This window comes from Anser brachyrhynchus, assembly GCF_964034855.1.
Source record: "Anser brachyrhynchus genome assembly, chromosome: 3".
Lineage (NCBI taxonomy): Eukaryota > Metazoa > Chordata > Aves > Anseriformes > Anatidae > Anser > Anser brachyrhynchus.
Window position 1 is genome coordinate 47,153,279 of NC_137696.1, and position 18,411 is coordinate 47,171,689.

General features: G+C 36.4%; 1 protein-coding gene across 5 annotated transcripts in view; it reads left to right on the forward strand.

The window, feature by feature from the left end:
* Positions 1-18,411, forward strand: part of SIPA1L2 (signal induced proliferation associated 1 like 2) — a 138,749-nt gene that overhangs the window by 41,414 nt on the left and 78,924 nt on the right. For all 5 annotated transcript variants that reach the window (XM_080584376.1, XM_080584378.1, XM_080584375.1 and 2 more), the window contains exon 3: positions 15,102-16,808. In XM_080584376.1, the coding sequence (XP_080440502.1) occupies positions 15,344-16,808 (1,465 nt within the window). In that variant the 5' untranslated portion in view covers positions 15,102-15,343. The remainder of the gene's footprint in view (positions 1-15,101; positions 16,809-18,411) is intronic.

The following is an 18,411-nucleotide window of genomic DNA, read 5'->3' on the forward strand; positions in this document are numbered from 1 at the left end:
GATTATTAGAGTGGCAGAACTGATTGATTCATGAGTTCTTTCATGAAGCGTTTTATTAAGCTTAGAGAGAGCCCCCTTTCATTTAATCAGTGGAAGAATTTTGACCGGAACACTAAGTCTAGTCTTTAAAATGTATTTTAAAGTGTTTAGCACTTTTTTTTGTTTTTTTCAAAATCATTGTTAACACGGGCTTACAAACTAAGGAGAGCATGGATGCAAAAATATTTTTGCTGACATGCACACACGTAATGTGAGTGTCCATACAGTGCAGCCTTGAACCTGCACAAAAATTTACTCCCATGTAAATGGTCTGGAAAAAGTTTGAACAACTGGAGCATTGAATACCGAACTATACACTTATCCAAAAAAGTGTTTATCAAAATTCTTGATGTCTTTAAGTGTATTTTTTAACGTAAAAATTAACTAACAGTTCATGGTTAGTCAGGTCCTGATTATTTTGATTTTATTTCCTTTTACATTACAATTATTCATCATACTTATTTTATGTCAGCAGGAATTCACGTTACCTTATATGCATATATATGTGCATCTTTAGTTGTTTTTTTTATTCACTTGTACATTAGTTTGTATAAAAATGTGGAAAAGCTAGCTGAGCACACTCTGTATAAAATCCTTTAAAATCACTGGCTTTATAAATTGCAGTGAAGATACTTTTCTTTAGTACATAATGTTGACCTTAGTATCTGAAACCTCTTGGAAGCAATTTATAATTTGTTGACAAATACGCAAATGCAGAGTGAATTTGGTTTTAGGTAAAAATATTTCTAGCTTAGAAAGAAAACAGTTTGGTAATGTCCTGAATTTTTTTGGGGGGGGTTGGGGGGGGGTAGGAGCTGGGGAAGTTATTGTGGATTTTACTGATAAAGACAGTAAGTATACATTGGGAAGCAGAAGGATTCCAGTTTCATTAGGATGTGTCAAAAGTGCAGTTTTTCTCATCTCTTAGCTTATATGAGCTTTCTAAGAGTCAGCTGCTTATCAAATGTGATTGTTCCTTTCTAATCTTTTTTGAAATAAATCTGTAGTTTCTGTTATGTAAATGTGCTGCACAAGAGAGAGGAAATATGCACTGACACCAAGTCAAAACAGTTCAGGAAATGTGCAGTCTGTATGAATGATACAAAGTTTGTTGGCTAACCAGAAACTTTGTGCTAAATCAAGGCCAATAATAAAATTCAGAGGCAGATTGTTTCTTACAATGCTTACAGTACATTACTATGCCTGTGCATGAACCATTTGGATCAGTTAATTATACCCTCCTATCTGAGCACTTTCATTTACATAAGGAGCAGAATGTGATAAATCAAATATAAAATTCAGTGTCTAAATTATTGCATGGGGGGTGTTATGTAATCAGAATTTTAAAAGCAAAAGTAAAAATGAAACTGGCCCTATAAAAGCAAACCATTCCAGATGAATGTGAATTTGTAATTCACATTCCCCATGCTTACCAACAGTATATATTGTTCATACTTCCCAACAGTTACTTCACATTGGTCTGTTCAGATAGATACTTAAAGGTAAGTTACTGAAACAGTCAAATGTTTGTTTTTTCCCTAAAATATTTTGACTTGTTCATTAGATCACTAATTTCAGTAATTAGCTGTATGTGTAACTATTTCAGTAAGTCATATTAAAGCAACACTTCTCTTTCCAAGGAGTTTAGGGAGATGATAGCACACTTAAGGTTGCCTGCAACTATCATCTCACGTGGCATCCTGTAAGAGATTTTTACAGAATCTGAAGAAAGATAAGACGGAGTTGAAAGGGTAGGGAAAAAAGGAATAGTATTCCTGAATTGTTAAGAGCTTATTTGTAAGGTTGTAGCTCTTTAAAGACTAGTTTTATCCACTGTCATTATGCTAGGAATCAAGAAAGGCTTATAGATATTTTCTTCAATGTTTCTCAAACAGGAAGATTATAACACTGAATCTGCCTTCCTTAACCTCTGTCACAATGATGGGAGGGGTCTTTTGTTGAGAAGATCTAGGAAGATGGTGTCTTGTTGGTATAGCCTGGTATTTTTGTCAGGTATTTCAATGTCATAGTTTTGAAGACTCTTATTTTCTTCATATTTAAAATGAAAATATATAGCATATTTTTGCAACAGGACAATTCCAGAGAGTTCTTTAACATGTGCTTTCCCCTAGCAAGGGCAAAACTATAAAGCAATGATAAAGAGAGCTAAAAGATATCTAACTTCTGGGGGTTGGGGAGCAGTGTACCATAAAGTTTGCATAAAACTTTATTTTTACCAAAATTTTCTGTTATCCTAAGTCTCATTAATAAGACTCTTTTTAGTTTGAGAGCAGTTTGATTCCAGATAACGTATCAAATGATCACTTGAACAAATGACAATGACTTTGTAGCTATTACGTTGTGATGAATTTGCATGGACTACTGAGAAAAGCAATATTCTGCTAGCAAATCTTGTTCCACTTACTATTCACATTTAGAATTACGCGAAAAGGTTTTCTTTATTGATCAGACGAACTGCGACTCTATCAAAGTTAAACTTACCAGGTTGGTTGGTAACTACTAGCATATTTGATGTATTTTTTTAATATTATGCAATCTGCTTTCCAAATTTAGATTGTAAAATTAAGAACAAAATAGTTTTTATGTAGTAAGACTATATGAATTATGTGTATTGTGGTCACTATAGATTCCAATGTATTTTCGTTCTATATTTAAGTTCATTTTCAGATGGAAAAGACAGAAGAAAAGGAGGTCTCTGTCCCAAAAATCAAACAAACAAAAAAACTTGTTTAAGAAGCTCTTCATGTGTGGTAATGGGAAATAATACTTGATAGTCCTGAAGTGATGCAGAAGTACATGAGAAGTTACTTGCTGTCATCTGAATCTGAAGAGCTGTGGCCAGTTGGAAAGGTTCATAATGCTGGCCAGGAGTATTTGAGTTTATGCTATCTCACAGTTCACACCAGTTAACAAAGAAACAAGGTCAAACCAGAACAGTTTCCATAAAAAAAACAATCAAGATAAAGGCTAATGTTTCCTTTTTTTCTTTAAGAACTTATTTTACTTTAATCAACCACTTCCTTCTTTACTACTAAAAATAATTCGGAACTATGACATCAGAGCCATTCTATTGCCAAATGGCATGGCATAATACTTATTTCCTGTTTTACTGTTTTGAAAACAAGAAATAGAGAAACTAGTATTTCCATTTTTCAAAAAAATTGTGTTTTTTTGTGTACACTGTACTCTTCTTAGTGAATATTTTAAATCTCTTCCACACTAGAATGTTTTGATTTTTTTTTAATGGTCCATCTGTTCTCAAAGGCAGTATTTGACATTTATTTATTTACTAATTAGCGGGGGAGCGTGTTTTTACTTCTTTCATTATTGTGAACTTCTGTGATGGGTGGAATTATTCAAGTTCTCCTTTGCTTTGAAAATAAAGTTGACTTAAAAAATAATAATAATAAAAAAAGAGCTTCCCTAAAAATAAACTGGATTGAATTTCTAAAACTGCATTTATCCACTTCATGATTGCCTCTCCCCCCAGAGGTTGCAAAGTATTAGAAAAAGTGGTGTTAGCAGCTTGGTATCTTCTGTGAATAAACCAACCTGGAGGAATATTGAACTGAGTTGTAATTAGTGGGAACAGCTCAGTTCCTGAAGAGGACAGAGGTGAATGTCTGCAGTTGCATCTAGTAATTACAGATAACTTTTGTTCATCCTGGAGGAACACACATGATGGGCCTTCTAATGGGAGTCGCATGTTAAAATAAATAGAGAAACACTGTTCATTATTTCAAATATTCAGTTGGTAAGACCTAGGTGATAGGATTACAAAGTTGCAGAGCAACAACCTTGTAGGTTGGCTGCCCTTAGGGAGGTGCTTCTTTGCTCAAGTGATGTTGTTTAGTGATGGGAGGTTTGGGCTCACTTAGATATGCTTGGAAGTGTCAGGTGAACATGATAGGTCTAGCAGAAGAAAAGAGAACCAACGCATTGCTTTTATGCATTTCTTTGGGAATCTAGTATGTTTGAGGAATTTCTGGATGCTGCTTGCATGTATGCAGAGTGGCTGTGTAGTGCCTTTTCAATATGCCTCGTCATGTGATAGGTTAGGAACTGGAAGATGACCCTCTGCTGTGACAAGCTTGTATGGTTATAAGGCCTTTCTACAGAACTAGTCTACAGCATCACCAAAGTAGTGTTTTTTTCTGGATTTTTTTTCCTCAGAAGAGGGTGGAACAATTTAACTTGTGTGAGCCTTTAGATGATTCATAAATTAGAGTCTTAAGGAAGACCACCTTGATTATCATCGGATAGCTTTGATACATGGTAACTGAAAAAAAAAATGTTTTGTATAATTCTTATACTGGACAAATTTTATGAGGACAAATGTAAACAGGTTATATTTAGTAAAGTTTTTCTGGTTTTATTTTAATCATGGCATCTCTCTCTCAAATATGTTCACACAGCAGGGCATAAAAGAGCATACATCTGTCATAGTGTAATTTTGTAGGCACTGAGTGTTAATGTCATTTGCAGATGTTCTGTGCTACCCATAGCTTTATATGGTTGATGGACATCTGAAGGATTGTCTGTGTGGAAGCTTAACAACCAATGGGCAGCTGTACACTGCAATCTGTACACTCTATTCTTGTACTCATGACTTAATTTAAAAAATCTAATTATTTTGAGCCAAGAAAGTCTGGTGCAAGTAAGTATATGGAAACCTTGTAGGATGACGCATCCATTTCTCGTGTATATCAGCAAAGAAGAGATCAGCCTTTCCTCAGTTAACACTTAAAGACCTTACAGTTTATACCTTTGAAGTTGCTCTAGCTTCGGTTTCCTCTGGACAGTAACACTTATTGATGGTAGTTTGTCAAAACAGAAGAATTTTTTTTTGAATGAATTAGGAAGTTTTTCTCATACGAGGTGTTGTGTTCCCATGATTAAAAGCCTTGCACCCTCTTGTTATCTGTTTCACCAACGGATGTACTGGGTGTACCTTTTGCTTTCAGTAGGCTCACTTTACTTCAAAATGTTAGATGTGCTTAAAAATTATATTCAGTACATCTTGTGATACATTGGAGAAAGTATTGTTGGTGGAAGTAGCATTAATATTGTTCTAGTGCTGTTTTGTCAATTGGTAATCTCTGGAGATGAAGTCCAATGTATGAGCAAATGGGCTCATACCGTGAAACCTAGGCGAGCGCCTAGTACAATGGGAATAGTCTGACCTCTTCAAAGTGAAAATAACAGATTTAATCTCTGCTTCTGCTGGAAGTAATATAACAAAATATCAAAATATAACAAAAAATCAGAAATATACAAATAAGAATCTTGCGTTTTCTGGCTTAAAATGGCTTCATACACTTCCAGATTTCTTTTGAGTACTGTGTCAGAAGTTGAAACGAGCTTCATGGAATAGTCAGTCTCACCTGCTAAACAGGTTTGTTTTTGTTTTATCTTTCTACTGAGTGGATGAAAAAGCTTTATTTTGGGCCTCACTGTAATAAGCCTGTGAAAAGTGGAATTGCCTCTTATAAATTAGTGTGGCATATTGACTCAGAAAGCTCAAAGCTTCAAATCTTCCTTTCTACTAACTGAACAATTTATCCTCTCACAATACTTTGCTCCTTATTCAAATTAAGTATAGCCTCTGAACCTGTAACCAGATTTCTACCTCCAAACGTGAAATAAGTCAATGTTAACACCCCTCTCCTTTCTTATCAACCTTTCCTTAAAAGCCATTTCTTCAGATACCCCAGGAGGCTCCAACTCCAATATTCATATTTTTTTTTCCAGAGTAGTTGAAAACAATTATAAGCAGCGTGTGAAAATAGCTTTACATACATCCCACAAATGGTTTGAGGAAACTGGCAGAGATGTCATACTTTCTGTAGAAAATACATTGCTAATACTTTGTCAGAAATCTTTGTCAGAAATTTATCTAAAGTTATCTAAAGGTATGTTTCTATCAGAAATCATGTTCTGTTCCTGAAGTTCTAAATTTCTGTAGATTGACTGTGATATCTATAGATAATGATGTTAGTTAACTACTTGTAATTTTTCTGTCACGTTATTTCATCTGTAGCAATTTGTTATATGTTGAGAGCAGCAAGAATCTCACACTGCTACTTTTCCAATGAAACAGGACTTTTTTTAATATTCTGTGATTTTTTTTGTTTGCTTCTCTCTATGCCTGCTGCTGGGCAGAATGCTTTTCTAATGGAATTTTAATAACCATTTTGAGTGCTGAGCTAGAATTATAAGAAAAATGGTAATTTCTGATGTGATTAACTCTAGGAAAAGGTAGAATGTTTTCGTTTCATTGTTTTAAAATAATGGACCACACTCATTTCTTCTAAAATGCTGAGTTGCTTTTTTCTGCCAGTGTTCTACAATAACTTTATTGTAAACTTTTAGCCACCTTAGTATTTATTAATATTTATTAACAACCTGAAGTTTGTATTGAAATGAAACACATGTAGTGCGTTCCTTTCTCAAGTATAACATGAATACTCTCCTCTGTATTCTTCAGCTAGTCAGTTTGCAGATGCTGAGTTTTTCTTTGGGGGTGTTATCCCAAGACACAAAACTGTCAAATCCTCATTTTCATGCAGCAGGTTATTCAACAACTACTGACTTTCCCTCTGCATTATGCAAATGATTTCTCAGCATCGGTACAAGGTAGTCCTTTCCCTTGTGTTTGAATGGTGTAAATGCAGTGCACAAGTCCTGTCTGTCTTTCTGAGCTTTGCCTCTGAAAATGACTGTGCTACATGTGTTGTTTACCAACCGGATTATCATAGTATGTAGCATCCTGTACAATGGGGTCATCATATGGGGGTCCTGTTGGAACAGGACAAAGAAACAGTCCCTGCCTTGGAGGATTATGCAGTTTAAATGGGAATACATGCATTCAAATGGGCAATTCAAGAATACATGGACATGTGACAATTTCTGAGCCTATAGATATTACTGCTTTTATGTAGGGTTCTGACATTGGGCAAGTTGCTTGAGAAGACCACTGCAAATGAGTTCTTGGTTTTCAGTGAAACTTGCTGCAGTGTGATAGTTAAGTACTGTAACTAAACGTCCTTCTGCAAAGACTAAAGCTGCTTCATTCGTGCTCTAACCTGGGCCTACTGTGGTGGTTTTACACAGGTGGGCAGCTGAGCTCCAGCACAACTACACTCCTGCTCCTGCTCCTCAAAGGGAAAGAAAAACATGACGAAAAGGGCTAAAGGGTTGAGATAAGGTCAGGGACATCACTCAACAATTATCATCACAGGCAAAACAGACTCAGTGTAGGGAGAGTGTAAGATTTATTGCCTATTACTAACAAGCTAGAGAAGTGAGAAAACAAAGGAAAGAAACCAAAAACACCTTCCCCCCTCATCTACCCTGTTCCACCTCCTCCCCCCTGAGCAACACGGGATTTGGGGGCTACAGTCAGTCTCTGACGCTTTGTCTCTTCCCATCCTTCACAGTCACTCCCTGCCCCTGCTCCACGTGGGGTCCCTCCCACGGGATGCCGTCCTTCCCGAACTGATCCTGCAGGGGCTGCCCACAGGCAGCAGCTCTTCAAGAACTGCTCCAGATATGGGTCAGTACTATGGGACCCATCTGTCAGGAGCAAACTGCTCCAGCATGGGTCCCACATGGGTGGCAGCTCCCCCAAGACTCCCTTCTCCTCTGTGGGCTCCTCTCCATGGGCTGCAGCTCCGGCACAGGGCCTGCTCCTGCGGGGGCTCTCCATGGGCTGCAGCCTCCTCCAGGCCACATCCACCTGCTCCACCGGGGGCTCCTCCACAGGCTGCAGTGTGGAGATCTGCTCCGTGTGGGACCCATGGGCTGCAGGGGGACAGCCTGTCTCCACAAGCTCCAGCGCATGGAGCACCTCCTGCCCTCCTTCTGCACCGACCTTGGGGTCTGTAGGGCTGGTTCTCACTCCTCACTCTCCCAGCTGCTGTAGTGCAGCAGGTTTTTTTGTTTGCTTTTTTTCTCCCTTTTCTTAAATCTGTTCTCTCAGAGGCGCAAACATCACTTACTGGCTCAGCTCTGGGCGGCAGCGGGGCCATTTGGAGCCTGCTGAAACTGGCTCTTATCTAACCTTGGGCAGTTTCTGGATTCTTCTCACAGAAACCACCTATGCAGCCCCCTGCTACCAAAACCTTGCCAAGTAAACCCACTACACCTACTGAACAGGTTCTAATGGCTGGGGTAGAGTACATATCATACAAACAGCTTTTTACTCCTGCTTTGTAAGCTCTTGAACTATGCTCGATATGTAAAGTGTTTTACAATATTTACTTGGTTTTATCTGCTGACTGGTATTTCTTGATTGTTATATCTGTATCGTTATGTACTAAAGACTCTTCCATCTCAAAGATGGAATTGGAATAAATATTCTGTATTACCAGTTTTTTTAAGGATAAAGATTTTACAAGGAAATCGTAATTACTATGAAATGTTGCAGGCAGAGAGATAAGTACATCTAAATACTTGAAGATAGGGAAATGTCGTAGTCATACGGTCTGCCATACTTCTGTCCTGAAGAGATAATGTACATGCATGTAAACTATGTTCTGGATGTCATTTTAGTCTCCCTGTAGGAAACAGATTACTTAAAGCTCAATAACTATGGTTCTTTCTAGTTTTCCTGCCCTCTGACATGTAGATTCACGAATGGAAGGAATGAAAGGGAACAAAGACACTTTGGTGGATTCTGTTTATTTAAAATTTTCACTGACACAAGAACTTGACTGACAGGTATATAGTTTCTATTTGCAATTAGTAAAGAATCAGACTGCCAAAAAATGATACTGGTTTACGACAATTTGTGAGGAGTTTTTTCTTTATTCTTTCTCATGGGATAACTGAATGATCAGTGCTTGTATGTGTTCTTTCAATTCTGTCCTGGAAAAATTCTGAGTTTCATGTTAAGATGTTTCCTCTTTACTTCATTAATTGCATTATATTTTAGGCCTTAGCATATTTTTGTGAGGTTCCATGATTTCAGTTAAAATAATGCAACTGGATTGGAAGGGTACAATTGAGAGATTCATAGTCTGTGTGTCAGTGGTAGTTTTGCTGTTGATTTCAACATAATTGATTTCACTCTACTACTGTACACGGTTCAACCTGTAACTGAAGAGTTTACAATAGAGGTCCAAGAATAGCAGGCTATCTACTATCTAGTTTGTTCAGGATATTGAACTAGCCTTAATGCATCTCAGTGTCAAAACTTGCTAGTAGAACAATAGAGTATTGGTATTGTTGTAAGAAAATAGTAATAAAACATCAGATGCAAGGTGACTTTTAAGAAACTTGAAGATCATTGACATTAATATTATAATCATAAATAGCTTTAGATAAGACATTGATATTCACTGAGAGGTCATCCAGGTTTCTTGATGAAAATCTTGAGCAGTGTTTCTTAGTGAAACTATCCATTGATCCTCAATATTTAAGGGGTGAATATTCAGGGAAAGTAATGGAAGATCACAGAATCGTCTAGGTTGGAAGAGACCTCAAGATCACTTAGTCCAACCTCTGACCCAACACAAACAAGTCTTCCACTAAACCATATCACTAAGCTCTACATCTAGGAAGAGAAGTGCTAGAACTTTGTGATAGGTGTTTTAATATAATGAGCTATATGAAAGAACATATTTATTTTGTAACAGTGTCTTTAGTACCATTTCATAAATGATTATAGTATATTTTGAAAGAAAAAAAAAAGTAGTGAGTTTAGTATTTAGTAGTTGGAAGGTGTGGTTTATTAAAAGGTTGTCTTTGGAAAAGCCAAGGCAACATACAGGGCACCTTGACCTTAAGACAAACAAGTCTGATGTTTTTGAGGGGGCCTGTTTTTTACTGTTAAATCTTATACAATTGTTCCTGTAGATACTAGGAATAATTGTATGCTTTTTTTTAAATGAAAATGGAACCCACCACCTTTCATTGAACAGTACAGAACAAGTGCAGAATTCTAGGTTCTATTCTTAAAATCCACTGCTCCAAAATTAAACGTTGCATCTGTCTCCATATTTACATCTACCTGCCAGTTATTTTTTGGAGGAGAGAACTATATTTGAAGAAGTGTGTGGTTACCACTGAATCTTTTAGCTGTCCCAAAGTACTGCAAATGCACAGCTTTAAGAAATGTGGTCTAATACCACTGTTCAGAATCATGTAGGCTGGTGTCACTCTTAATTAGCTTCACCCTCTCCTCCCCAGTTCTCCCTCCCCCCCGAGTCATCTACGCTGTGGCATGATTATTGCTAGATTATTCTGTAGGTGGGTACGCTTCTGTAACTATCATTTCAACAATCACTTTCTTCTTTCACATTTATCTTGCAACTGAAGATGATAAATTAAAGAAAGACAACACAACAAAGGAAGTGTGCAACAAATATTGCATAGCAGCTCAGATGTATTTCCGTTAGTCAAATGAGAGGCTTTCCATCTTTCTTTTGCCTCTTATCTATGTCTGCATATTAATCAAGTGCCTGAAATATGCATATGATAAGTAACCATTTATACTGTAATAGTTGTAGCTTTAATTGTAAATTTGATGTATAATAATCGGAACCATTTTTTTCATGAACTGTGCTCATAATTTGTTCATTTTATTATTTCCAATCCATTTTCCACAGCTGCAATCTGAATAAGTGGCTCAATTATAGTTACTGTTATCCTTTAATATTCACTGAGCCTCATGGAATACTTTGAAAGAAATATTCTGTTTAAAGACAATTATGCTTAAATATCATGGTTTTCTAAAGACATTTGCATGAAAACAAATGCTTGAAGAGCTCATCTTCCTTTTCCATACTCCTATCTAGAGTAATAATTCTCCTGTGACATAATTGGCTGTCATATGATATGATGTCACAGTTCAGTGTGACCAGAATTTTCTGTCTTGGTCACACACTCGAAAACCAATAATAGCCCTCATTTTGCCGAAAACTGAATAGTTCAAAGTTAGGAATCAAATTTAGAACTTGGCTGCAAATTTAAGAAATAAATGCTCTTAATAGTTACACTAAAAATACCTAAATAATAATAAAAAACCCTCTAATGCAGTTCTTTACAAATAAACTAAAAAAAGTCAATTTAGAAATTGCCTGAACAAAACTTTATATGGTTTTTCCTGGTTTTCAAAAATTATTTTTTTTTTTGTCTTTCAATGAGCAAGGTTAGTTTTAGGGAATAGGTTAGTTTTAGGAAAAAATACTTTGTGACAGATTTGTTCAGTGGGTTATCTGATTCAGAATTTGTGACAATACCAATAAATTTAAAACTACATTTATTTCTCCTTTGCATTGTTCGTTTTCATTGTTCTTAAAAGGATGGACCCAAAGGCAGAATTTTCTTGCAGACCTCAAATTCCCATAAAGTAGCCATTGTGTAACTATTACTCTGCTATATTGGCAAAATACATAACACTATTTTTTGATGTATTTCTCTTAAGAGTGGAAACTAACCAGACTCTGAGCGCACAGAAAATACTGTGCAGAATGAATTGAATGCAAATGAAATGTCTGATCTTTAGCTTTTGGTGTATTTTTCTTGCCTATACTCCTATTTTATCAAATTGCACTTCCCATTTTTAAAGATTAGTAGAGCTCGAGAGTCAGTTTTATGGAATTGTCATCTTGATAAATAGTAGAGATTAACGCTTTCATCCAAATTATGCATCCTTTTTAGGATGATAACATTACATAATAATAGGGGCAGATTTCCAAATTCTTGATCAACAAAATGACCACAGAAAGACTTCTTAAATAATTCATTTCCATCTATCAAGACTGACGTGAAGGCAGGGTTACCAAACAGCCGCCTTTTGACAGGGTAGTCCAATAGTACTCTTCTTATTCATTGCTCTGCTACTGGCACAGGAACATTTGTGGGCATAAATCCAGGTCCCCAGGAAACTTGGAAGCTTTCCATCTTAAAGAACTGTAACTGTGGCTAACAAACCAGCTGCTGTATTGAGCTCAGAAGGAAGTCTTTGTAGCAGTGTGGAAGGAACTTAAGATATTTGCATAACATCCAGCAGCCTTAGTGGGAAGGGTTGGCAAGAGCACAACAGCAGGGTAGGCGGCATCCAGCTTTTTATCTTTTGACTGTAACTGTCAGTGATTCCATTCTTAAATGCTAGGATGAGAAGAAAAGAGAAAGAAATGAAGAACTTGACCGAAAGGGTTATACAGAGAGGGGTACTTATGGTCCTGTTGACAGGACAGCATTCTTTGTGGAAGTAATAGTTTATTAAACTTGGCAAACAAAATCAGTTTATAACATAGTATCACCATCTATAGGTGAATGTTTGTGACTGGGTAAATTCTTATGGAGAGAGAAAAACATTAAAAAGATCAAAAAGTACAGAATGTAGTGCTGTCCAATAGCGTAGGTCAGCTGTCAACCAAAGCATGCTGCTGTACTGACTTACAGGAATTTATAGGAACGGTCAGTACTAAAGTGCATACGTTTTAAATTAAGAACAGGCAGATTTTGTCAATTAGGTCAACTTCTGATGTAAAAAAAAAAAAAGTTTACTAGTATAACTTAAATACATTGTATCACTACTTCTTCAAATATTATTTCTAATAAATTGTCAATCTAGAATTCTAAAACAGATGTTACTTTGGTCTTCTGTCACACCAGCTTTACATAGCAAAGAATAATTCTTTCTTTACGTGGTACTTCTTACATTGTACTTTGTTTTAAAATATTCAGGCCATACTTCACAAAATATTTAAGGTAACACCACTGGAAAAAAGAAGTTTTGCTTTCCTGTTGCCTTCAGGTTCTCTCCTGCTATGTACAAATACAGCAGTTTGTGAGGCTAAATAGTAAATCACGTGATGGATTTGGATTGGAAGTAAATGGGGTGGTAGTGTTTATTTGTTGTTCTTTCTTTTTTTGCCTCCCACCATGTCATATCCGATTTAATTTCAACCTGGATTATATTCCTGGCCCAAATCACTGCTTTTGCACAAGTGTTTATGACAGAAAAAGGGTTAATGCTAAAAAAAAAAAAAGAGGAATTTTTGCAGGATAGCCTTTTATGGCCTTCCACGTATTTTCTCATTTCGTAAGAATTTGTTTTTAAAAAAAAAAAGTTGCACAGAGTAATGACTTCTATGAATGATTTTGTGTAGGTGAAGGCAAGAAGGCTAGATGTAATTTACTGTAATTTAAAAAAAAAAAGTATTAATCTTCCTTAAGAAGCTAAATATTTTTCCTGATATGTGAAATTGATCTCTTCATTTTCACTACTTCATGTTCTCGCAGAATGATAAATTGGATTCTGGAATAGCTTGGTCATCCTTCAGTGTTCTTACCTGGTAAAGTTGAATTATGTAAAAATGTTACTGTTCATATAAAAAAAACTTCAGAAATGTTTAAAAAATTGCTGTCAACTGTTCATGTGAATCCCATAGAAGCTTTCTTTTATTTTAGCTCTGTAATATTACTTGTGCCACAAAAATGTTAAAAGTATTTATTGGTATTTTCCTTTTTGTTATATTTTCATAAGTCTGTATTTAAAAATCCTACCTGCTACTTCTGAAAGATTGTTTTTTCTGAACTTTAGTTGTTTAAACATTTTTTTGAGTTGAGTCCTATGAGGAACCAAAAACTTATTTTAATTGACATCATTGGCCATTGAGCATGAGTATTGAGGAATGTCTGTGTAGTGACAGTAAGCTATGATATGTTGTTGTCATTATTGTTACCTGTTTCTGGTAAGAGTCACATAGAAACCCTGGTATTCATGGTGCTACTGTAACTCTAGCTTGGTTTTTAACCTCTTTCACTAGAAGAATCTTCAAGTTTACTGTATCAAGCACACCTTTCTGTGGATTTTTTTTTCTTTTTCCTGTCAAGCAGAAAAACTACTCTGTCAAATTTCAATTTGTCTCCCTGCCTCACTTTTTTTTTTTTGAGATTTTTTTTGTGGCATTAAACGTAAGGGGGAAAGAAAAATTTTTCTGAGTTCTTCTTACCATCTCCTATCTTCACCGAAATAAGGGGAGAATTCATGTTTCAGTCTAATTCAACCTGACTTCTTTAACTCTCATAAATGCATATTATGCTTATATGCAGCATCTTAAAAGATCATTATGTTGCCACTTTTGTTCAGAGGAATAAATATTTTAGTATAGTTTTATGTAATGGGTTAAAGCATGGGTTCTGCCTGCAAATCAATCTTCACAGCATGAATCATGGTCATCCTTAACACCATTATAGTCGTTTGAAAAAAATATATATATTTATGTCCTAGTAATTCCAAAGTTGTAAGTGACTTAACACTTATCAATAGGCCTATTCTCTTTTCTTATTTGTGGAAGGCAGCAGACATTCTCTACTACAGTAGCTGCATTAACAGTCTAAATTGTCAGCCAGAGGAATATAATGTAACAGAAGCAATTCTAACTTTTCTACAGCATAAATAAAGGAATGTAAGGAAATCTCTCTTTGGGAAGGAAAAAAATACATTTATTCACTCCAGAGAGTTTACTAATCCTTAAAATGTTCTTTTATATGGGATATTTTTCTTTATCTAAGGCCATATTTCATATATTTTGCTTACATTATTCAGCAGTCTTGCCCCAGTAGCTCCTATATGTGTTAGTCTGTTTCAAGCAAGCTTGAAAAAGATGTCTGAGATGGCTGTGTTCTTCTTTCATGTTATGTAAAAAACAACAATAACAAACAGTGATATTAGATAAAGAATAGGCATCAAAGTTGCTGTCAGGATTGGGAGGGGAAAAAATGTCTATGTCTATTAGGTTTGGCAGAACCTGGTCTGCTGTTCATTGTGCATGTACTGGTTGGCCCATGAGCAGATATGTAGGTCCAAACTACATCCTGTGGGGATCATATGGGAAACTGGGATAAAACTGGGATTTTTGCATTTGCTGGGGTTTAGGAGGCAAGGAATATAAGACCACAGAAAGCAAGTCTTGTTGTTTCCAATTTCATGGGGCATTGTGTATATACAAGCAACACTGAAAGCTTACCATTGTTGACTATAAACATTTTAATACGCTTCTTTATTTTTTTTCTTTTACAAACAGATAACAGAAATTTGCCTGGATTAACACTGAACTGAATGCATCTGAACTGAAGGAAATGTTTTAAGATCGGTCTCCTGCCAGGAGTTGTACAAAAATGGTACACTGAGGGTTCTGCTTCTTCTGGGAAGACAGTAACTGTATATTTATACTGCAGTTTACTGGTCCGTAAAAAAAAACAATGTAATAATAAAGCTAACAGTAAGTTTATGTAACACTAGTGGTTCCCCTCCCCCTGACTGGACATGAGTGATCAAAGGTCTTTGCAAGAAGATAAGCACAAAATTAGCAGAACTTCCTCAAAGTTCAGGGAGTCTTCAAGAAGCATGCAATCTGATGATTATTTTGCAAGAAAGCTTAAAGCTTTGAATGGTAGCATGGGTCCTCCTGTTTCTTCAAATGTATCTAGCAAAGCTGAAAATAATCAATCAAATGGTACACCAGCTGTGCCTAAAATGGGTGTTCGAGCAAGGGTATCTGAATGGCCGCCTAAAAAGGATTGCTCTAAGGAGTTGAGTAAAGCTGCTTGGGAAAGCAGATCTCCAGCTAGTTACGAGAGTGTTGGATCAGTACATCCAAATGGACAAAATGACCAAACTGAAGGGCAGCAAGAAGAACTAGAACTGGAATTTGCAGAGGGAAAATATTCTATTGGAGATCTGTTTGTTCATTCTCCTCAAAGGGGACTTCATCCCATTAGGCAAAGAAGCAACAGTGATGTGACGATAAGTGATATTGATGCTGAAGATGTGTTAGACCAGAATGCTGTTAACCCAAATACTGGAGCAGCCCTTCATCGAGAGTATGGAAGTACTTCTTCAATTGATAGACAAGGCTTGTCTGGAGAAAACTTTTTTGCAATGCTAAGAGGATACAGAGTAGAAAACTTCGAACATAAAACCCTTGCTCCATTTGGATTTTCTGAGTTTTTCCACTGTGATCCTACCATTTCTCCAAGTCTGCATGCTGCTGCACAGATTTCCAGGGGAGAATTTGTCAGGATTTCTGGTTTGGATTATATGGATAGTGCGCTGCTTATTGGTCGAGACAGGGAGAAATCTTTTAAGAGGAGACTAAAATCAGAAACAGTAGAAACATCTCTATTTAGAAAATTGCGAACAGTTAAAAGTGAGCATGAAACCTTTAAATTTTCGTCTGATCTGGATGATAGACTCGACAGAAACGTGCGTTCTTGGAACTGTCAGAAGTGTTTTGCACATTATGATGTTCAGAGCGTTTTGTTTAACATCAATGAAGCAATGGCTACCAGAGTAAACGTGGGAAAAAGAAAAAATATAACCACTGGGGCTTCAGCTGCATCACAAACTCAGATGCCAGCAGGCCAAACAGGAAACTGTGAATCGCCTTTGGGAAGCAAAGAGGATCTCAATTCAAAAGAGAATTTAGATGCTGATGAGGGTGATGGGAAAAGCAATGACTTAGTACTGAGCTGCCCTTACTTCAGGAATGAAACTGGTGGAGAAGGAGATAGACGGATTGCACTTTCCAGGGCAAATTCAGCATCTTTTTCTTCAGGTGAAAGTTGTTCTTTTGAATCCTCTCTGAGTTCTCATTGCACAAATGCTGGTGTTTCAGTACTGGAAGTACCAAGAGAAAACCAGTCAATTCACAGAGAGAAAGTGAAGCGTTACATCATAGAACATATTGATCTTGGAGCGTACTATTACCGCAAGTTCTTCTACGGAAAAGGTAAGTTTTTGTAATGCAGCTGATTTGAGGTGTGAGTGCATTAGATTTTTTCTTGCTTATTAATTTTTTTCTTCTCTGTAGGAGTACCTAAGTATTACTGAGGATCTTGAAACTCTTTACTAAAATTAAGCCTCCTAATATCCCTCTGGGAGAGCAAGAATCAGCAACCAGTGGGTTATTTATAAAGCTAAACAGTATTTGTCTAAGTTAACTAAGTGTGGTTTCATTTAGATCAGTAGGTAAATTAACTTCTCTGTACCAAACTTTCTTGGAGGGCAGGAGGAAAAGTTGACACTTCTATCCAGCAAATGTATTGGAAATACTGATACTTGGAGTGGAAATCAATATTTCTTAAAAGGTGTTTCCAAAAGAGGAGGTTTTATTATTGAGGCTCCTCATTGCCTTCTAGATTCCACTGTTATCTTGTGTCTTTGGGGCCTTTCATACTGTACACATGTATGTATGCACGTATGCATACCCATTAAACAGAGAGCTTTTGATGATACTTAGTTTTTGAGCCTAAATAAGGTTGTTCTGTGATTTTTCTCGTAGCCTTTTATCCTGTTCTTTTTGGATATGTTCAAGCTGCTAAACAGCAGGGTACCCTTCTGAACTGAGAAACTAACTTGGCTTGAATTGTTATTCAGATAAGAGATTTCCTCTTAGACCGACCTACTTTGTATTCAGGACTGCATCCTGTGTGTGTGTGTGTGCAATCCCTGTTTTTGTGGGACAGAGAACCCCAAACTACCTCTCTAGCCTTTCCATATTATGAGTTGTAGCTCAATCTTTTCGCTGGTATTAAAAGAAAGAAATGCTTCTGTCCTTAAAAAGATTGTTGGCTACTGCCTGAGCCTTCCTGAAACCATACTTACTTTGCCTTCTAACTCTATTTCAACAGCAAGAAATGAGCACTGTGCTGTGCTCCTTCCTCCTGTGACCCTTCACAAGGGACTTGAAATAGGGTCCAGTACAGTTTCACAATATGATAGAAACCTAGAACATATATCCTGTAAAAAAAAAACAAAAAAAAAAAAAAACAAAAAAACAAAACAAAACAAAAAAAAAAACCACAATGCATTTAAAAGAGAAGGAAGAAAGAATCTGGATCTGTGATGTAGAAGGAAGAGAAAGCCCCGTAGCTAAGCAAGTATGGGCAGTAAATTCAAAGGTACAAAATGACTTTAAGTTAGGTTGCAAAGGGTCAAAAAATGTTGAGGGAGTCAAGAGTGGAAGAGAATGAAGGGAAATTTCTGAGAAAAGGGTGGTGTGCTTTTTAAGGGATAGAGAAGAGAGAATTGGCATAGATGGAAATGACTGATGAGGATTAAGCCAAATAAAAGAGGACTAGTTTGTCAAATGCTTTTATGATGGTGGTGGGGTGGGAGTTACAGATTCCAAAAGGCCGACCATATTTTTTGTGTGTGAAGAAAAATCCCCCTGGAGAGAGAAAGAAAATACAAAGAGAAACCACTTTAAATATGCTTTAAATAAAATTAATGACCTTTCTGGAAAGTTGATGCAAATGTAATTAGCTCTAATTAACTTCTGTTCTTGTGTTAGGCACATATGATCTCTTGACTAAAGTAAAGTATGCTTATGT